At 39.8% G+C, this 22,933-nt stretch overlaps 1 protein-coding gene across 5 annotated transcripts in view; it reads left to right on the plus strand.

The window, feature by feature from the left end:
- usp7 (ubiquitin specific peptidase 7 (herpes virus-associated)) overlaps positions 1-22,933 on the plus strand; it is a 105,194-nt gene that overhangs the window by 55,355 nt on the left and 26,906 nt on the right. For all 5 annotated transcript variants that reach the window (XM_070901045.1, XM_070901047.1, XM_070901046.1 and 2 more), the window contains exons 7-17: positions 4,993-5,123; positions 5,474-5,528; positions 7,175-7,255; positions 7,341-7,431; positions 7,515-7,597; positions 8,313-8,422; positions 12,309-12,465; positions 15,332-15,476; positions 16,468-16,598; positions 17,958-18,092; positions 20,813-20,914. In XM_070901045.1, the coding sequence (XP_070757146.1) occupies positions 4,993-5,123; positions 5,474-5,528; positions 7,175-7,255; positions 7,341-7,431; positions 7,515-7,597; positions 8,313-8,422; positions 12,309-12,465; positions 15,332-15,476; positions 16,468-16,598; positions 17,958-18,092; positions 20,813-20,914 (1,221 nt within the window). The remainder of the gene's footprint in view (positions 1-4,992; positions 5,124-5,473; positions 5,529-7,174; positions 7,256-7,340; positions 7,432-7,514; positions 7,598-8,312; positions 8,423-12,308; positions 12,466-15,331; positions 15,477-16,467; positions 16,599-17,957; positions 18,093-20,812; positions 20,915-22,933) is intronic.

Consider the following 22,933-nt stretch of genomic DNA (forward strand, 5'->3'; position numbering starts at 1 on the left):
AATCCTGAAGATAAATGGTTGCAAGGAAGAAAAGAAATCGTTACATGCTGCACTTCTAATTTTGTTGTGTGCAAAAGAAATACATGGCATAATGGGGCTACACAGATGCTTCTGAGAGCTAGCAGTGTAAACACATTCTTTAATGTTATGAAATTCAAATAATTAGTATTCTTGCATCAGGTTTGTTTTAAACTTGAAATTAAACTATACTTGCAAGTAAGTATTAGAGCTCCAGTCAGTTATATTTCAGATGGTGGCAGCAGGGGTGCTATGATGGGCTTCTGTGCTCCTGGGCCAGGGAAAATAAAATTGACCAAATCTTCTGATTGCTATCTATGCTGCCCATGGTTGAATAGCCTATTCTCGCAAGAAGATAGAAACATAGGTGCAGGAACAGGCTATTTGAGCCTGCACCACCATTCAATATGATCATTGCTGATCATGCAACTTCAGTACCCCACTCCTGCCTTCCCTCCATACCCCCTGATCCCTTTAGCCATAAGGGCCACATCGAACTCCCTTTGGAATATATCCAACGAACTGGACTCAACTTTCTGTGGTAGAGAATTCCATAGGTTCACAATTCTCTGGGTGAAAAAGTTTCTCCATCTCGGTCCTAGATGGCTTACTCCTTATCCTTAGACTGTGACCCCTGGTTCTGGACTTCCCCAACATCGGCAACATGCTTCCTGCATCGAACCTGTCCAATCCTGTCAGAATTTTATATACTTCTGAGATCCTCCCTCATTCATTCATCTAAATTCCAGTGAATATAAGTCTAGTCCATCCAGTCTTTCTTCATATGTTAGTCCTGCCATCCCAGGAATCAGTCTGGTGAATCTTCGCTGCACTCCCTCAATAGCAAGAATATCCTTTCTCCGATTAGGAGACCAAAACTGCACACTCTGCAAGGTATGGTCTCACCAAGGCCCTGTACAACTGTAGCAAGACCTCTCTGCTGCTATAATCAAATCCTCTCGCTATGAAGGCCAACATGCCATTTGCTTTCTTTACTGCCTGCTGTACCTGCATGCCTACTTTCAATGACTGATGTACCATGACACCCAGGTCTCGTTGCACCTCCCCTTTTACTAATCTGTCATCATTCAGATGATCTGCCTTCCTGTTTTTGCCACCAAAGTGGATAACCTCACATTTATCCACATTATACTGCATCTGCGATGCATTTGCCCACTCCACCTAACCTGTCCAAGTCACCCTGCAGCCTCTTAGCATCCTCCTCACAGCTCACACTGCCACCCAGCTTAGTGTCATCTGCAAACTTGGAGATACTACATTCAGTTCCTTCGTCTAAATCATTAATATATATTGTAAATAGCTGGGATCCCAGCACTGAACCTTGTGGTACCCCACTACTCACTGCCTGCCATTCTGAAAAGGACGCGTTTATCCCGACTCTCTGCTTCCTGTCTGCCAACCAGTTCTCTATCTGTGTCAATACATTACCCCCATGTGCCTTAATTTTGCACACTAATCTCTTGTGTGGGACCTTGTCAAAAGCCTTTTGAAAGTCCAAATACACCACATGCACTGGTTCTCCCTTGTCAACTCTACTAGTTAAATCCTCAATTTTTTAGATTTGTCAAGCATGATTTCCCTTTCATAAATCCATGCTGACTTGGACCGATCTTGTCTCTGCTTTCCAAATGCACTATTACATCTTTAATAATTGATTCCAGCATTTTCCCCACTACTGATGTCAGGCTAACTGGTCTATAATTCCCTGTTTTCTCTCCCTCCTTTTTTAAAAAGTGGGGTTACATTAGCTACCCTGCAATCCATAAGAACGGAGAGTTCATGGAATGTTGGAAAATGACCACCAATGTATCTACTTTTTCTTGGCCCACTTCCTTAAGTACTCTGGGATGCAGACTATCAGGCCCTGGGGATTTATCGGCCTTCAATCCCATCAATTTCCCTAACACCATTTCCTGACTAGGAATTCCCTCAGTTCCTCTTCCTCGCTAGACCCTCGATCCCCTAGTATTTTCGGGAGGTTATTCATGGAGGCATCAATGAGATTCCATGGTGCTATGGGCACCTTTTTGGTGCTGTATCTGCCCCACCACAAATCAATGCCTTTGAGACAGTAGGAAACTACGGCTTGGTGTTTCTTTTCCCCCTCGCTCTTCAGTCCTTTAGCCCATTTTTCTGGAGCATCTTTTTAGTGCAAACTTGACATATCTTAGCTATATATACTATATTATAATTGTCCTTGGTTTATTCGAAGTGGTATGCAAGATGTTACGGAACAATTCTATTTGGCACTCCTGCTATGGTGCCATGGGCTGAATGGCCACTATTGCCATGAGTGCTTTCTTGTGACGAGGATTTTTGAAGTGCTCCTTTAAGGTTGAATACCATTTCAGTATTGAGAACTGAGCTGGGTTGAAGCCATATTCCGTTGTGGCCTGGGGGTAATAGAAAAGTAGCTTATGCTTTAACATAATCAGGTGGGCATATATATGCTTTTGATTTATAATCATAGAATGGTTACAGCACAGAAGGAGGCCATTCGAACTGTCAAGCCTGAAGTGCTGTCTGCAAGAGCACTTCAGCTTGTCCCATTCCCTTGCCCTTTCCCCGTCGCCCTGCAATTTTTTTTCCTTCAGGTACTTAGCTCATTCCCTTTTGAAAGGCCACAATTGAATCTGCCTCGCCACCCTGTTCAGGCAGTGAATTCCAGATCCTAACCAGTCGCCGCGTAAAGAAGTTTTTCCTCATGTCGCCTTTGGTTCTCCCGCCAATCACATTAAATCTGTGTCCTCTGGTTTTTAACCCTCTCTGCCAATGGGAACATTTTCTCTCTCTCTCTATCTAGATACCATGATTTTGAACAGCTCTATCAAATCTTCTCTCAACCTTCTTTGCTCTAAGGAGAACAACCCCAGCTTCAGTTTATCCACATAACTGAAGTTTCTCATCCCTGGAACCACCTTGTAAGATTCTTGTAAATCTTCTCTGCACCCTCTGAGGCCTTCACATCCTTCCGAAAGAGCAGTGCCCAGAATTAGATAAAAAGTTGAGGTTCGAAACAATGTTTTATACAGGTTCATCACAACATCCTTGCTTTTGTACATTATGCCTCTATATATGAAGCCCAGGATCCTGTATACTTTAATTGCTTTCTCAACCTGCCCTGCCATCTTCAATGATTTGTGCACATATACTCCAAGGTCTCTGTTCAAGCACTCCCTTCAGAATTGTACCTTACAGTTTATATTGCTTCACTTAGTTCCTACCAAAATATGGACCAGGACAGCTTTGAGATAGTAAGTTGGTGCTGCTAAAGAGTTTGTGTGCATGCGGCAACACATAGTGTTGAGCGTGGATCTCTGGATGCAGCAAGATCAATGGTTTGAGGAACGTTGAATATCTTCGCCATATCTGTATTCATGGGTGGATCCAGAACATGAAGGGTAAAATTTTAGTTGGAATCCACATGGAATAAGCCTGTGCTGAAGACAGTTGCTGAGGGAAGAAATGTGGCTGTCAGTGATTTTTGGTAGATACCTGATCAAACATGAGAAGAGAAACAAAAAGCAATGAAGATAAACAAGGTAAAAGAGACAAATGGAAATCCTGTCAGGAAGAGCAAAACTCCTTTAAGGTGGGCATTCCTGGAAGAGAAGTGGCAGTGAGTTAAAGACTAATACAAAATCAAAATAGTGCAGATGGTGGAAATACTCAGGTCAGGCAGCATCTGTGGAACGGGATACAGAGTTAACATTTCAGAGCGATTATCTTTTGTCAGAAACATTTGGGCTCAATTTTCCCCAAAGCTGTTTCTTGGCATACTTGAGTTTTTTTGGCGCTGCCTAGCCTGTCGTTTAGTTTTGGGGGTGGAGCCTTGATCTGCACTAAAAAGATCTGGTTGCCACGGGGCTGAGGCTGGAAAGTGAAACAAAAACAGCTCGCAAACCTGCACAAGCACATTAAAATATATTGCAGCAACTTACCTCCATTAAGTTATTAAAGTGCCCCGTGGCTCTCTTTCCCCCCCCCCCACCGCCTGGCCAGTGCCGGACCCCGCTCCTATCCCAGGCCGAAGAGATTCCCGATCCCCGCACTCCTATCCCTGGCTGAATGGCCTCCCGGTCCCAGTCCCCGCGCCTATCCCTGGCTGGCCTCTCCCCTCCTGGTCCCTGTGCCTATCCCAGGCCAAATGGCCTCCTCCCTCGTGGTCGATGTCCCTCCCCCCCCCCCCCCCCCCCCCCCCCCAACCTCGCGCTCTCCCACTCTTACACCTCCTGCTGCTGTCTGGGCATCTCTGTGCTGATTTACTTACCTGTGCCGATTTCTTTAACTCACCAGAAGGTTTTTAATGCAGAGGCCACATATGCTGGTTAAGAACTGGAGTAACTCTGAGCTGGCCAGAATTGGTGCAGGTGGCAGATTTTACCCCTTGGAGGTCCAAAAAAACGAACCTAAAAAAACGTAACTAACTTTTAAACTTAAGCCAAAAAAAAAGCGCAAATCACTGGGGAAGATTGAGTCCATTAGCTGTTTCTCTCTCCACCAATGCTGTCTGACCTGAGTATTTCCAGCATTTTCTGTTTTATTTTAGATTGTCAGCATCTGCAGTGTTTTGTTTTTGTGATATACAGGTTTAGATAGCATCAGATTTGTGGATGTGTGAAGTGCTGCAGGACTGTTGGTGGGGCCCTTTGGAATTATACACAGCGTAAGACATCAATCACATTCAGAACAGGAACAAAATTGGGTTAGGGTGGGGGGAAGGCTTGCCATTGGCCTGAAAAGCAGACTGAATAAACCCAAAGGAGCCTGCGACTGATGTCAGTGCAAATATAGGAGATGCTTTGTATATTAATTAAAATATACTGAGCTTGGAAATGCTTCCTCCAGCAAAACTGATACTGTACTTGCCAGGGCTGAGTTTTTATTCACTTTTGTTTTGTCATACTTTTCATAACTCCAATTATACTGATTGATTTTCTTTGTTTTACTTAGGCTGTCTACATGATGCCAACAGAAGGGGATGATTCATCAAAAAGTGTACCTTTAGCATTGCAAAGGGTGTTCTATGAATTGCAGCACAGTGACAAACCAGTTGGAACCAAGAAACTGACAAAGTCTTTTGGGTAAGTAGGAATAGTTACCTCTATGGAAAAAGTTTTGGACTACTTACTCGGCATTGTCATTTTTCATTTCAACCAAGTTTCAATAATCGGTCACTCACCAGTCTACACACGCAAATAGGATACTAGCATTTGTATGGTGTGTGATAGCACTTTAATCACTGCGCTTTGTGATTACTGACTGTTCATAATTAGCATAAATGTATGCAGAATTTGTACCATGTGTGTATCTGGTTAAAGTTGCAGTGTAACTTGCAAAACCTATTAACTTGCGAAACATTAGACTATTACAATTTATTAGAATTGGTCAGTGTTATCCTAACAATAAATGCTGTATTAATATTTCCTCATAGCTGGGAAACACTAGACAGTTTTATGCAGCATGATGTCCAGGAGCTGTGCAGGGTGGTAAGTAGATTAATTTTAGTTGGTACGTTTGGAAACTGTATAGAAAATGTATATCGTTTAAGATTTAACCAAGCTTAACATTTGGGATCTCCAAGCTAAATTTTTGATGTGGCAGTAATTACTACTGTATCCTGAGTATCAAGTCTTAAGTATTTGTGCAGAGCCTGTTCTTCTCAGTACCTGAGGTGCCTCATTTATAGCTTTGGAGTTGAACAAACTTAAATTATTGTGAATGATTTGGATTCCGCTGCTAGCTGTCTTGTTAAAATACCTGCCATCTCATCTCAGTCACTATCCTACTTGTTTCCATGTTCTTCACTTGTCAGAATGTGAGGTGGTGGGGTAGAAAATTTTCCATTGCTGTTGTTTTGTCAGGAGATGTGGTTCTGTAGGGCTGGGCTGCTGGATTCCTGTGTAGTAGTCAATCTGTTAGACGTTGTGGAATTTTGTTCAAATAATGTACATTAAAATTCAGAGAAAAAAGGAAAGACTTGGATTTATATAGCGCCTTTCACAACCACCAGATGTCTCAAAGCACTTTACAGCCAATTAAGTATTTTTGGAGTGTTGGCACTGTTGTAATGTAGGCAGCCAATTTGCACACAAGCAAACTCTCTCAAACAGCAATGTGAGAATGACCAGATAATTGTTTTTATGTTGATTGAGGGATATATATATATATAGGCCAGGACACCAGGGATAACCCCCCTGCTCCTCTTTGAAATAGTGCCACTTAAACCGAGGCCCCGACTGCCTTCTCAAGGTCTCATCCGAAAGACGGCACTTCCGACAATGCAGCACTCCCTCAGTACTGCACTGGACTACCTAGTTTTTTTTGTGCTCAAGTCCCTGGAGTGGGGCTTGAACCCACAACCTTCTGATTCAGAGGTGAGTGTGTTAACCACTGAGCTACAGCTGACACTGAGCTCTGAGCAGGAACCTTAATAGCCACAAGGATGGTTTAGTGTTGATATTTTTAGAACTATCAAAACTGGGTATGAAGGTATTGGAGCTGATGGGTAAAAATGGGTATGGAGTATTCCACTTGGCGGCAGCAGGACTCTCAGCAAATAGTGGAAATGATTGAACCATGAAGTAAATTGAAATTGTGTGTGCCCGTTTTCTGTTATCAGCTAGCTCTATTTGTTGCTTACTGAGGACTGTAGGTGGCAAAAGTTAGGTACTGCAACATTATTGTACTAATTGTATGGTTCCTTAAAGCCTGAAGATTTTGACACTAAGTTGGCAGCGAGGTTCTTGTATGTCTGTTAAGTGTTCATTATTTTCCGAACTAAACTATTCCATTGCCAGTGCAAACAATCACTTGTGTAAATGGTAATTTTACGAGTCAGCACTGCTTATGGAAAACTTCAACTGCCGGTAGCAAATATTTGAGCACACCGTAGCCATGAATTCTTGTTATGGTTGGAAAATCACGAGCACATGACCAAATTTGATGTGCACTGTTTGTGGCAGGATTTACTGCTGACACCATAGATTTGTAAAACTAGCCCAAGTTCCAGTAATAGCATTTTAGATTTTTCTTTAATCTGCATTGTTGAGGAGCTTTAATCTAGAAAGTTTTGCAGCAAGCGTTAATTGATCTGACAATAGAATTATTGAACTCACGACTTTTTTTTTTCTAGCTACTTGACAATGTTGAGAATAAAATGAAAGGGACCTGTGTCGAGGGCACAATTCCAAAATTGTTCAGAGGAAAGATGGTGGTAATTTATGGTTAATTACTCAGTCATGAAATTTGGATAAATTTTGTTGCTTTTGACATTAGTTAACATTTTCCTTTTTTTTTAGTCATATATTCAATGCAAACATGTGGAGTATCGATCTGAGAGAATAGAAGATTATTATGATATTCAACTTGGTATAAAGGGAAAGAAAAACAGTGAGTATAAGTATTCTATCACATATTTCATTCATAAATTTAGAATTGCAGCAAATTAACAGCTGACTTTTTTTGTTCTGCAGTATTTGAGTCTTTCAAAGATTATGTAGCAGTGGAACAGCTGGATGGAGACAACAAGTATGATGCTGGCGAACATGGTTTACAGGTATATTTGTTTCTGACCTTGATTAACAATTTAAAGTGGATTCAAATGAATGTACTTAATTTCTGAATTATTTAAATAAAATTTATTTTATTGAAAACACGAGTTTCAATCTGGATTTCCAAATGGCTGTTATTTCAATAATTTTGATGAGCTTTATATCGTGTGTGGGTCAATTGAAATTTCTGCATTTCATTGTAAATAAAATCATTACAAAGGTGTAATTCTATTACAGCTGTTTTGTTATCTGCTGCCCTTTTTGTGAGTTTGATCATGTTTTACTCTAGGCTCACTGAGGACTACCTGGACCAATTTGGTCCTAGTTGCCAATAACTCCTGCTTTTGAAATCTAACCAGTATTATGCATCTGATCCAGTAATTTAACTCGTACAGCACCTGTATTGGTTGACTTCCATCATTCTAAAAACTCAGTACAAGGCTGTATTTCAATGGGTTATAGCACTGACCGAGCACCTCAGATTTGTAGTCATTAAAAAGAATTCACAACTGCTTCTGATATAAGGCTCATCACTTGCTAGTCTGCTTCCAATTTTGGCACTGCGTGTAGGTCTCCAAGCATTGGATAGATACCGCAGACTTGATGTATTACTCTGTTCTCTCACTAGGGGAAATTTAGTCTCGTCTGCATCAAATACGGTGTTAAGCTCATGATTTTGGGGGTCATGTATGAGCTTATATTTATATATTCTGTGTACAGGATGCAGAAAAGGGTGTCAAGTTTCTTACCTTTCCACCAGTGTTGCATCTTCAGCTTATGCGTTTCATGTATGACCCACAAACTGATCAGAATATCAAGATAAACGACAGGTAAGCAGACTTGTATTTTTGTCCACATTGACTGTCTTTGTACTAGGTTATTGTTTTGTGCATTAAACAGCCACAACCCCCCTCGTTCCAAAGAAGACCCAAACCTGAAATTTGATGATGCATCCTAATTTCTAATTGACATCTATACATCTTGGCAACAAGATTAAAAGTAGTTTATAATTGGTCGAATCAGCGTGGTGGTTTTGTTACAGCTGTGGCTGTCTTATGTTGTATAAGGTGAAAGATACATATAGCACCAGTGAATTTTGAGTCAGCACAGATGTAATTGATGTAAACTGCCTTGTTACAATTGTTTATTAAATTACACATGCATTCTGTTGTCTCTAGTTTTCAAAAGGTTATTTTTGATGCAACTTTCTTATGGTCCTCTGTTGTAAGGTGTGACAAAACAGTTGGTGCATCATTTTTGTTTACTTAATGCCCCTTAGTTTCCCCTTAGTAATTACAGCCATGAAGATGGGATGACCTGGTATCTGGGCTCCATCATTCCTGCATCATCACTGACCACTAAGTGGTATGTGAATGACCTAGGGTAATTTACCCCTCTATTGTTTGTCAGTTTCTTTGAGAAAGGCTGGGCATAGTGAGATTGAGACCACTGAGGAATGTGACCGGAAATTGTGTTTGCCACTTTGTCACTGCACATTGGATCGACAGTCCATTGAGCTGCTCTGCAATTAGATCTTTGATGCATCTGTTACAAGTTTTGTTTTTTGGGCGGTTGGTGTGTATTTATGGGTCCTAAGGTTTACATTGGAAATCTATATTGAAGAAAGGAGCTGATAGTGAAGAAAGAGAATCTGGTAAGGAGAAGAACAACTGAAAGAGTAACTTATATCGGAGAGTTGAGTACTCCCAAGGGGGAAAATGAACCGACTATCTGGTATAAATGAGAAACAGTTGATGCATTTATTTAATGCACTAAATACTACTGACAAACCTATTTGAAGAGTAGCTTGTTTACTATTGCATGTTTGTTTCAAAAATGTGTTGTGATTAATCAAATTATTATTATCTCTGAATGAATACCTTTTACATTTAATGGTCTGTGAAAATGCAATGCTTATTTGCAGGTACTAATTGTGAGAAAGCTAAGTGCAAAGAACATGATAGAAGTGGTTTCTTTACAGTTCAACTTTAATCAGCTGGCTTTGTACTCTGATTTTAAAAGGAGCAAATACATGAGCAGAATATGATTTGGAGAAAGCTCATTTTGTTTTGAGCAAAAGCCATTGTTCAAGCAAGATGTAGCATATACATGCACTGCGTAACTAATTTTCAACTTGTTTGTGTCATTTAGAAGCTTAGGATCCCTTTTAATTCATATTTGTGCCACCTTTTGTTCAGATTATTCCCCATTGTATGGTCAATACATTTATAGACATTGATAGACTATCTCTGCTTAATTGAAGATTAAAAAAAAATCTCGTATGATTTAAACTGATCAATCAGCATGCTGGAAATTTCACTGCATACACTTTGTAAAACTGCATTCCCAATACAGTTGTGGGAATAAATTGCCTCAATGTCACTAGCAGTAGGATTTTCAAAGATTTTAAGCATGAATAAAGTGGACTTCAATCAGTGTTCTAGATTTTATACAATGTGGAAATTGAGTCTGTTTTATCCTCTCTGCAATCATCTCAATGTAGAAATAGGAAATAGTTCCTGTAATACATTGCATTAATCAAGAACAAATGAACTTGGGAGTAGGCCATCGGGTCTGCTCCATATTCAGTAAGATCATGGCTGATCTTTAGCTTCAACTCCTTTCCTGGCTGGTCCCTATAATCCCTTGATTCAAAAAAACATTCTATCTCTGCCTTGAATATACTCAACAACTCTGCATCCACAGCACTGAGATAGAGAATTCCAAAGATTCACAACCCTCTGAGTGAAGAAATTCCTCCTCATCTGTCTTAAATGGCCTACCCTTATCCTGACACTATGCCCCCTAGTTCTAGACATTCCAGCCAGGGGAAACTACCTCTCGGCATCTACCCTGTCAACCCCCCCTCAGTATCTTGTATTTCAATGAGATCATCTCTCATTTTTCTAAACTCCAGAGTATAGGTCCAATCTACTCAATCTCTCATAGAAAAACCCTCTGATCCCAGGAATCAATCGAGTGAAACTTCATTCTACTGCCTCGAAGGCAAGTGTATTGTTCCTCAAAACTGCACAGTACTTGAGATGTGGTCTCAACCAAAACCCTGTAAAATTATAGTAAGTCTTCCTTACTCTTGTACTCCAACCCACTTGCAATAAAGACCAACATGCCATTTGCCTTCCTAATTGCTTGCTGTACCTGCATGTTAACTTTGTTTCCTGTACGAGGGCACCTAAATCTGAACACCAACATTTAATAGTTTCTCACCATTTAAACATGAACCTCTTTTTCTAATGCTTCCTACCAAAGTGAATAATTCACTCACTTAACCTGTCTATATCCCTTTGCAGGCTCTTTTGTGGCTTCCTCACAGCTTACTTTTCCCATCTAGCTTTGTATTGTCAGCAAATCTGGATACATTGCACTCAGTCCTTTCAATCATATCTTAATATAAATTGTAAATAGCTGAGGCCCAAGCACTGATCCTTGTGGCAGCCCACTAGTTATAGCCTGCGAACTGGAAAATGATGCATTTATCCCTACTCTATTTTATGTCCATTAACCAATCCTCTATCCATGCTAATATATTACCCCCAACCCCATGAGCCCTTCTCTCGTGGCGCACTTTTTATGTGGCACCTTATCAAATTCCTTTTGAAAATCCAAGCATACCACATCCACTGGTTCAACTTTATCTATCCTGCTAGTTACATCCTCCAAAAACTCTTAATAAATTTGTTAAACACGATTTACTTTTCATAAAACCACGTTGACTCTGCCTAATCATATGACTATAAGTGCCCTGTTACCACTTCCTTGATGGATTCCAGCACTTTCCCAACGACTGATGTCAGGCTAATTGGCCTGCAGTTAGTTCCCCATTTTCTCTCCTTTCCATTTGCTACATTCCAATCTGCTGGGACCGTTCTAGAATCTTGGGAATTTTAGAAGATCACAACCAATGCATCCACTATCTCTGCAGGCACATAATCAGTTCCTTCCTGTACCATATCTGTAGCCAACTTTGTCTCCCCTCTGACTGAACCTGTAAATTGTTCTTGTGACTCGGTACCAAATCACGATTCATTTATTTTTTTAGTTTGCATCTTGCAGATGCACTAAAAAAAATAAAGTATAATTCATCAACCTTTTCAGGTGCTTTTGTTTTTGAAATAGCTTTCAGAAATTCTGAATCTTTTGGAATGCAGCATACCATCAGCCAACCTGATCGTGTCTCCATCTACTTGTGCAGCAGAATTCTTCCCTATTGTCTGTTATCAGTTTCTTGGGGAAAGTCATGATATGGTGGTACAAAACATTTTGAACATTTAATTTTCAAAATTTTTAGGTACACAAGAGTTCAGGTATAATGGCAGTCACTGCTGCTGATCAAAACGGTTATACAAATTATAGTCAAGTTGAACTAGCATTTTATTATAATGACCTCTTGTATTGTGTAATCACTGTCTTGTATTATCACCATAGTTTCAAAGAATGAATGCAAATGATCTCTTGGGTGGGGCTTTGCATGGTTTGTGCTCTACCAGAATTGTTTGTTCACTGTATTTTGAGTCTGTTTTCTGTTGGTATTGTACATATAGTAAAACTGCAGTCCTAGAAATAGGTTGTTAGTACTGAACCCAAATTATCCCAACTAGTTTTGGACACTTTACATACTTGCTGAAATATAAAATGTGCAGTTTTCTCCTCTCAGTATTATATTTTTCTAAGGGCAATTTAATTTTATTTTTTAAGGTTTGAATTTCCTGAGTATTTGCCCCTAGACGAGTTTCTGCAGAAACCCGATCCCAAGGATTCTGCTAATTACATACTACATGCAGTGTTGGTGCACAGTGGAGATAACCATGGTGGACATTACGTAGTCTACCTAAACCCTAAGGGTGATGGTAAAGTGAGTATATAAACCACTGATGAAGTAGTTACACTTGATGGGCGTGTTATTGATGAGCAAGCCCAAGTAACTGTTCGGGTGTTGCATAAAATGTTGAATTTGTGTGGAAATTTGAACATTTTTAATATAACCCATTTAAGGTAATTGATTACAATTTTGTAATTGGCCTAACAGAGTTTAGCTCCTGATCAGTTTACTAGGGCCATCATTTTTTTGTGCTGTGAGTAGAAGGATCAACCTTGGATATATCACATTTAAAACTGTCCCCTAGGGCAGTTAAAATTTTAAGTTTCTGGATCATTGTGGATTGATTTTTAAAAACTAGAAATAGCTATTGCATTTTTGTTCAGAGAAGACCAATTTATTTTTATACATCAGTTAGCTACAAACTTGCAGGAACAAAGTTTCAGTGCACAGGTTATTTTAAAACTTAATTTATTCTATGCAAACATTAAATTTTTTCCACATTGCAGTCATCCAATGATAGCTGTTGAGAACAAGATTATAGTGAAATGTGATGTTAAATACACCTGTGATCAGGGGCTTCAAGCTGTTTAGCTGGGAAATTGTTTTTCTTTTTAAAGGTTGCAAATTTGATCTTGCATACAACTTTGCTGCAAATTGAAGGAGGCTGCTTTTAACAAATTATTCAAGTAGTAAATGTTAATATGGGAATGTTAGTATTTACATTTTTGTTTCTCTGAATATTTTTAGGGAAAGAAGTTACTTTTAATCATTCCTCTTTCAAATACAAAAAAATGAAATAAATCTTTACTGTTTCAGACTTTATTTTTCTGTTCAAAGATCAATTTGCATTTCTAGTTTCTTGTAATTTTTAAAACTCTGATGTTGTAAAAATAATGGTGACTGATGCACCTGCATACTATATACGTCTTTAACAGAAGTTGGAGTCCAAGAGTGGTTTGTGATTCAAACTGCTTCTGTTGATCAGCAGTTGAGTTTGTGTAGAAATTTGAAGAAAAATGTTTATAACCCATTTAAGGTAATTGATTACAATTTTGTAATTGGTCTAACAGAGCTTAGTTCCTGATCAGTTTGATGGGCCACCATTTTTTAATTCAGTTTTAGGCTGCTATGTAGAAATGACAAACATCACTTGCAGGAAAATCTTGTCTTTAAACTGGCTTTTCTGGTGGCTGATCACAGTTGCAGTTAAGCACAAGTTACACAGCTCTGATCATGCTCGCTTTCTCAGCTGGGTGCTTAGTTATGAACAGCCTGCAATGGGAAAATAATGCTTTATCTCTTGCACTGATTTTTTAAAACCAGTTCATTTTTTTATGGCCAGCAAACCTTCGGGAAGGTGTGTGACATTGGAAACTTTACTGCCTAGGTTTAAATGCTGTTTTGGTCTGACCAGTGTACTGCATTACACGCATCATTCAGCTGTATTATATTTGAAACTTTCGACATGCAAATTGTAACATTATTTTGAAAATAACCCCCAAAAATTATACAGGAATTGGTGATAAACTGATAACGTATAAGGAGACGTATTTTTGAACTGGCATGAGAATTTTAGGCAAGTTGCTTTCTGTACCATTTTTTTTTTTTAAAAACAGCTGTGCAAAGAATTCTGCTTACTTCAGTAAGGTGCTAGTTTAGAGGATTTACCGATGGGAGTAAAGATGCTGACTTGGCACCGACATCAATTCATGCAAGTAATAGTCCAGAGCGTTTCAATTATTTTTTTTTCTTTACAATTGGGCTGTCCCGTGCTGTCATTAGCATTACTGCCTTAAAAATAAAAAGGTCCAATGGCTCTGGAGAAATGTGGTATGGTACTGAAGTATCCAGACCAGAAGCATCCTAGGTTCTGTTCCTCGTCTATGCTCCCCTCCCTTCCTTTGTTAGAGTAGATCTCACATGAAGAATGGTCATCTAGGGAGAGTAATAGAAGACTGACTACAACTATTGAACCCTATGCAAATGAGTCGCTACCTAAGGAGAGCATGGAACTCGAGGGAGGCGAGAGAATCATCCAAATTCAATGGCCTGATTTTTGACTTTTTTGTAATGGGTATTTTGATGTTGAGACTCTTAGCTTCACTAATTGCTTTACACAATTATCATACATTGGTATAAAATATTTGTTTGCCTTATGTATTTTATTTTAAGTAGTACTAAAGATTTGGATATTTTATGACAATGAAAGAGTAGCACAATTTATTGGATGATGAGTTTTCTGCATCTTCTCTAATCCCACCACCTGGCTTAATTGTCTGCCCGTTCTTGTATCATTTTAGTCTTTAGTCCAGAAGCACCCATTGATGCAACTTTTGATCATTGCTTTTATCCCGAGAGCAGTGTACTTGTATTAAGAGTTGTTGGCTTGTGATTTTCGGAATTGATTGGGGGTATTGTGGACGCCTTCCCTTTTTGTAATTAGAGGGGCAGTGTTTTTTGGCTTATTTCCCTGAACTAGTTGTATTTTATAACGTTAGCAGTTTCTTTTTAAAGAAAGGTTCTTTAACATTTGGTCCCAACAGCATGCAGCATCAAGAAGGTGCTCAAGTTAGTAAGTTAACTTTTGACGGTGTGATTATACACTATAATGGCAACACTATAATAGCCTATGTTGGGGCATCATGTGCAGTTGGCCCATTGCCACCACTCATTGAAACTTATTTTGCATTGAAACATATATTTTGCTTTGAAACATATATTTTGCATTTGAATATTAATGGACAGTCTTAAAACTAGTGACCCCTTTTAGAGCATTTCAGTTTAAAGAAATAATGAAACCATATTTGCCTGCAACCATGTTTTATTTGCTTCCTTTTTTAAAGCTATAAAATAATTTGGGATGGAATGAAGTATTTATTTCAGTTTATTTTTTTCTTAGTGGTGTAAATTTGATGATGACGTTGTATCAAGGTGCACAAAAGAAGAAGCAATTGAACACAACTATGGAGGTCATGATGATGATTTATCTGTGCGACACTGCACCAATGCGTACATGCTGGTGTACATCAGAGAATCAAAACTAAGTAAGCATGTTTTGGATGCAGGATAGTGAACTGTCTGCCCTCTGAAAATGTTTTTCTGATGTTTCAGTGTACCTATCCAATTAAATCTGAATAAATCAGGTGCCCAATTAGTTTAGTGTGGTAGTTATCACTTTACAACTGCAACCAATTTAGAATGCAAAAATATTAACTCAACTTTTTTTTTGTACACAATCTAAAAGGTGGTTGGTCATTAATAAAGGGGCTCATATTTGTCACAGGACTTAATGAGCCATTTCTTCTCAGACCAGTCACAAACTTCCTTTCAAGTATATGCAGTGGCATTGTAGTGATGGCTTTTTGTGGGTAACAGTTTCTGCAATCAATCAATCTTGTGGGTACATTGGTAGGATTTTGATATATTAATGGACAGGCCACCATTACATTTATGTTCTGTAGATGCTATCCTGTACATTATAGATCTGTATATTAAATAGAGCACATTCCTGATCAACCAATGTGGCAAACATCCTTGTTCTAAGTTTATCCAGCGACGTACTTTGTTACAAATTTAATAAATGCACCTAAATGCCGCACTTTCCAGCATCAAAAGCAAATTGCTTCCAATGTTGACCCGTACATTGCTTTTGTGGAGTGTTGTTGACTTGTTAAGCTGAGGCCCCATCTGCTTGATCAGGTGGATGCAAAAAGATCACGTGGCACATTTTTTTTGAAGAGTAGAGTGTAATTCAGGAATCTCGGCCAATATTCCTTCTTGAACAAACATCGACAAAACTAATTAACGCCTCAGTTGATTGTAAAATCTTGTTTGCAAATTGGCTCATGCATTTGCCTGCAAAACGACGAGTGCACTAATTTATTGACTGTGAAGCACTTTGGATCATCCCAAGATGTGAAGGGCATTTTGGTTGAAGTGACTACTAGTTTTGCTTTAAATATTTGCCCCATTTTATGCTTGTGTGTGTGAGGCAATTTATGTGACAACAAATGTGTTAAAACAATCTGTTTAAAGGTGAGGTTTTACAAGCTGTCACAGATCTCAACATTCCACAACAACTGGTGGAGCGCCTGCAAGAAGAGAAGAGGGTGGAGGCTCAGAAAAGAAAGGAAAGACAAGAAGCACATCTCTACATGCAAGTGCAGGTACGACAGAGCTGCACTTGCTTGTCACGGACACTAGATTCTTTGCTTTTGGTGTATGAAATGTTATCCCTCTTTGTGGGTTTAGGAACTAACCAGTACACCTGAAAACTTGAGTGTCTGCAAATGTGCAATAAATCCCAACTAGGTCATGTTTTTTTTTTTGCTTTGAAAAATTACTTCACCCTGTATTTGGATCTATTATTCAGTTAAACAGCATTTGTTTTTATTTAAAAAGTTAATTATTCTTCATTCAACATCCGCCCCCCCCAGGCGCTGCAAGAATGCAGGCAGCTTCACCTTGACTAGTTCGGGGCAGCCATGTCTTGATCACGTGAAAATCTTCCATAATATTGCAGATATGTGGTACTACACATTGTCCCCCTACTCACACATCATATTTAAGCTCCAGACTTGATGCAAGTGTTTTCCAACTCGAGGTTCTATATTCCCCGTGTCCGTCTTCTCATGGTCAAAGGTTAGGACAGAAGCTTCAGCTTTTCAACAATAGAACAGATGTATACTAAACCCATCTGTATTCTAAACCGACCCCCAGTCCAGCTATATTTTTTACTTTTTTCAGGTATCCAGGGAGCCTAGGAAATTGACAGTGCACAACAAAAATCAAGCGAACATTCTGAGCAGGACAATCCCTGTACAAAACTGTCTCTTCCTCCTCTATCCCTATTAAACTCCTACTTTCTCTCACCGTCCGTCTCTTTCTCTCACACACCTTGCTCTCCCCTGCAGTTAGAGTTCTGGTGAGGAAGAGCTGCTTGGGGATTGCACTGGCTTGTTAATCTCAGTTTAGCTTGGTCAACACTAGCGCAGGTCCTGAGCATGGTTTTTAATTTGCAGTTTGTATGTAACATTGATACCTTTGTGTATTATTACATGGTTTTCTCAAACATTGGAAAACTGGGCTGTGCCCAAGCTCTAACATTGTGATGTGTGAAGGATGCATGTCATTTAAAGAATGAATATCGTAAATGGTAGATAATTTGCATTTTTGTTGGGTGATTGACCATGTTTAGGGAGAGTTTTAATACGTCCTTCAAAATAAGCACTATAAATAAAGTGTTGGTGAAAAAATTCTAAGTAGTTGATCGAGGAAAAATAAGAGGTGGGAGGGGGATATAGCTTAAAAAGGTCGACAGAGAAAATTGGCGGCTTGTTTTGGCATCCTGCCCAACTGTTTTTCCATCAACTCCAATTTCACCCCATAGTTTTTAGATGAATTAAATTGCTTAATATAATTTTAGCTAAGTGGCTGAGATGAAGAAAATGCGAACCACTTTTGTTCTATTGCAATATTGTCAATTTTTATTCTGAATTAAAACTTCTGCATCTTGTTTACTTTAGATAGTAACAGAAGATCAGTTCTGTGGACATCAGGGTAATGACATGTATGATGAAGAAAAAGTGAAATATACAGTGTTCAAAGTCCTGAAAAACTCCACGCTTGCAGAGTTTGTTCAGAATCTGTCACAAACAATGGTGAGCATTTCAATAAGAAATGTTTGATACTATCAAACTCGAAAGATACTACTGCATAAGAAATCGTTTTTTTGTCAAACACCTTATTGCAATCAAATAATTGAAATTGCTATGAAAAATTAAAATGTGCTTTTGAATCCATTCTGGATCACTGTTGTAGGTCCGCAGCAAAAGGTACAAGGTATTGTGGCATAACTTAGAGCAAAATAGCTGTACAACATTATCCCAACGGCAATATTGCACAGATCAAGAGATTCGATGATAGTGGAAAGTAAACCTACTTCACTTGAGGTGTCAGACTTTGGTCGGTGGTAGCACTCTTAAAAGGTTGAGAGTTATGCCCCACATCAGAGATTTGAGTACATAATGTAGATTGACTTTTCACTGCACTGCAATGTGGATGAGGCATTAAATCAAAATCCTGCCTGTCCTCCAAGTGGATGTAAAAGATCCCATGGAAGTTTAGAAGAGCAGAGAGTTCTCCCGATGTCCTGGCCAGCATTTATCCCTCAATCAACATCACCAAGAAACAGATTATCTATCTGGCTGTTGGGACTCATTTCTGTTTTTGCTGTGCAGAAAATGTTTGCCCCTTTTCGCTGCACTTCAAAAATACTTAATTGGCTGTGGAGTGCTTTGGGACACCGAGGTCATGAAGATCTAGCTTCTTTTTTGATTCTCTAACGTTTGCAATTCACGGTAGCTTTACTTGACCTGCATTGTTTGATGCGGTTGCTTCCTTGCCTTGATGGGAGATGGTTTTTAATGTGTGAAGAAGCAACGCAAAATATCTGATGCATTGTATTTATAGTGAGTGTGGTTTCTCCAGATGGTTGGGCAAACAGGACAAACTAAACATCAGGATTATCAATGATTCTGGGTAACTGTCTCTCCAAATTTTTTGTGTCTCCCAAATGAGTTTTTTAAAATTAGCATCAAACATTATGTAGAGCCTAGCTTTCACAAGAACTACAGATAGCCTGGGGTTTGGAGAAGGAAAATAACGAGAATTGAGTGATTAAGAATACATTTTTGGCTTGCTTGCTATAATGGAGCCATAAATCATGATGTGGGGATGTCAGCATTCATGATCTCCATTTTACAAAGCTTGACTTTTGAGAGGCTTCTATCCTGCCACCTGAAGATTAATCCTCCACCAGTTCATGTGGAACTGAGCATAGGCATTAATACAATTTTTTTGTTTTAATCCAACATAGATGGCCTAACTTTAATTATAGGGACAGGAGTATGCCATTTACCTCCTCGAGCCTGTTCTGCCATTCAATATCATGGCTGATCTGTGACCCAAATCCATATACCAGCCAAATTATCAGATAATCAGGGTGTCATGGTACATCAGTCATTGAAGGTTGGCATGCAGGTACAGCAGGCGGTTAAGAAAGCAAATGGCATGTTGGCCTTCATAGCGAGGGGATTTGAGTACAGGGGCAGGGAGATGTTGCTACAGTTGTACAGGGCCTTGGTGAGGCCACACCTGGAGTATTGTGTACAGTTTTGGTCTCCTAACTTGAGGAAGGACGTTCTTGCTATTGAGGGAGTGCAGCGAAGATTCACCAGACTGATTCCTGGGATGGTGGGACTGACCTATCAAGAAAGACTGGATCAACTGGGCTTGTATTCACTGGAGTCCAGAAGAATGAGAGGGGACCTCAAACGTTTAAAATTCTGACTGGTTTAGACAGGTTAGATGCAGGAAGAATGTTCCCAATGTTGGGGAAGTCCAGAACCAGGGGTCACAGTCTAAGGATAAGGGGTAAGCCATTTAGGACCGAGATGAGGAGAAACTACTTCACCCAGAGAGTGGTGAACCTGTGGAATTCTCTGCCACAGAAAGTAGTTGGGGCCAATTCACTAAATATATTCAAAAGGGAGTTAGATGAAGTCCTTACTACTCGGGGGATCAAGGGGTATGGTGAGAAAGCAGGAAGTGGGTACTGAAGTTTCATGTTCAGCCATGAACTCATTGAATGGCGGTGCAGGCTAGAAGGGCTGAATGGCCTGCTCCTGCACCTATTTTCTATGTTTCTATAAAGCAGGAAAATTTCAGTACAGATTAGTCCTCTGTAAGCATCTTAAATTGTATTTAGATTTTCCATTTTGTGTAGGTGAGGAAAGCAATTAAGTTAACAAGTACATATGCAACATTGTTTTATTTACCCTGCCTGTGACCTATTTTTCATGTGAACCTAAGTTTTGGCAGGCTGTTCAACTGGAAAGAATCACAGCCAAACCTGATCCTGTTCTCAGCCACCACCCACTCGTGCACACTTTCCAGTGGGCCTCACCAAATAGAGATCAGGAGTGGGAACCGTGACCAATTCCTCCTGCTTCTCACTCCCCCAACCTAAGGACACAGGCCACTTGTAACACCCTAAATGATACCCTGGTTGAGATCACTATCGGCATAGATGGGAGACTCTGGTGTATATGGTTTAGTGATGCACCAGGCATGGCCTTTATTCTCTAGGCCATTGGGAAAACCTGCTTCTTGGGTTCTGAGATTTAGGCTCTTTTCCACATAGAAATGGAATGTTTTGTGTTCATATCTGTGAATTCTCTACTAAGGATTGAGTACTGTGACAATGTCATCTATTGCTTGATGCAGTGTACTAATTTGGAATGCAACACTCAATAATACTTTGGGTGTAATTGATTTTGCCTGCATTTTGATCCAATATCTGGTACTTGCTTTAATCTAGGGATATCCACAGGAACAGATAAGATTGTGGCCAATGCAGGCTCGGAGTAATGGGACTAAGAGGCCAGCAATGTTGGACTATGAAGCAGACAGCAATAAAACTGTAAGTATATTTTTCAGGATAAATTCTCGTATGTATATTTTGAAGTAGCATTGTGGCTTTTCCTGGAGTAACCAATGACAAGATTTTGTTGGGTATTGCAATAATGCTAGATGTAGAACTGCTGTATGCATCAGAGTGCATGCAGTCTTCACAAAACAAAAAACTTAGCCCACTCACAAACAGTATTTTAAAAAGAAAAGCAAAACTGCAAACTCAATTAACTAAAAAATTGAAATGGGAGTGAACTTGTTGGAGTATGTTTCTGTTGCTTGCACCGATGTTGATACATTTGAATTGGAATTTGAATGTTTTCTGCTAAATTTGAAAAAGTAGTTGCTGTACCTTTTTTGTATCAGTGTTAACCTCAGATCAAATAAGAATTGATTTCAAATAAGGGAACTTCTATCTTGTGAAGTAATATCTTTAATCATTATGAAAGTTACTGTCAGATCATGCTGGTTATTTGGATAATATGGGTTGCCATGATAAAGTAAGAATAGCTTATTTTAAATTTCCCATTCCTATTTAAAGCTCTGCCATCAGTTTTATTTGAGTAATAAATAGGAGGCGGTGGCAGGGGCACTTAACTGGAGAGTTGGGGATTACATTGGTAATATCCAACAGGAACAAAGATCATTGCATTACCTGAGGCATGTAGTCACAGTACTGTACTTGTATAACTAGATGAATAAAAGCTAAGAAAATGTCACCTTGGGTTGAGCTTTCCAGATTACGCAGTTGGTGAGTGCACTATCCATATGGAACTAAGCCATGCAGACTAGGAAGAATCCAAATTCAATCCCCATGTGCTAATCAGTTGAACTCAGAGTATAGATAGGGCACTATAATTGCATCTTGCGTCAATTAATCAGCCTGGGTTCCCACTCCTAGTTCATAACCAGACACCCAATGAAAAGTGTGTATATATCTGGTGAGGACTGGATTTGGACTCGGCTGTGATGCTACTTGCAGCCCAAATTCTTCTGTTTAAACTTAATGCTGTCTCTAACAAAGTTGATAATTTCAGTCTGGTCACTGTTTCCTGATTTGTCCAAAATGGAACATCATGTCTCTCCAGCAAGCTGAGCAATTCACTACCACCAACAGCTTATATTATACCTTTTTGAAGAAATAATGTATTCTTTGGGCCTTGTTCAGTAATGTAGTTGTTTGTACCTCAAAATAGCCATTCTCTTTGTCTGATGTGAATGCTGATTATTGCTGGAGTAATTAATTTTGGGGGGAGGGAAGTGGTCAAAAACTACACAGCAAAACCTGATCCTGTGCTCAACTGCTATCTGTTTATTTACTTTCTGTTGCAGGCCATTGTACAGCAGTCTAGAACAGGAACCCTTGATTTTTGTTCCCCATGTCCCCAGGCCCCTGTTGCTTTCCTAGCTGAAGCCAGCTAATAAATTGTTTTGTGCTCATCAATGCCTGCTCCTGTTGATAGGAGGCTCCCAAGATAGGGGAAGTGGTCCACGTTGTCCAGGGCCACGCCGTGGATCTTGATGTTTAGGGGGCAGTGCTATGCGGCGAGGACAGGCTGGTGGAGGACCTTTGTCTTACTAATGTTTACGTAAGGCCCATGCTTTCATACGCCTCGGTAGGTCCTGGAGTTCAGCCTCTGTGTGCACAGATGCAGGCATCGTCTGCATACTGTAGCTCGACGACAGAGGTTGGAGTGGTCTTGGACCTGGCCTGGAGACGGCAACGGTTGAACAGCTTCCCACTGGTTCTGTAGTTTTGCTCCACTCCAGTGGGGAGCTTATCAGCTGTGAGGTGGAGCATGGCAGCGAGGAAGATTGAGAAGAGGGTTGGGGCGATGACGCAGCCCTGCTTGACCCTGGTCCGGATATGAATTGGGTCTATGATGGATCCGTTGGTAAGGATCACGGCTTGCATGTCGTAGTGGAGTATGGTGATGTACTTTTGGGGGCATCCGAAACGGAGGAGGACGCTCCATAGACCCTCGCGGTTGACAGTGATAAAGGCCTTTGTAACGTTGAAGAAGGCCAT

The sequence above is a fragment of the Pristiophorus japonicus genome, chromosome 15 (genome assembly GCF_044704955.1).
Source record: "Pristiophorus japonicus isolate sPriJap1 chromosome 15, sPriJap1.hap1, whole genome shotgun sequence".
Lineage (NCBI taxonomy): Eukaryota > Metazoa > Chordata > Chondrichthyes > Pristiophoridae > Pristiophorus > Pristiophorus japonicus.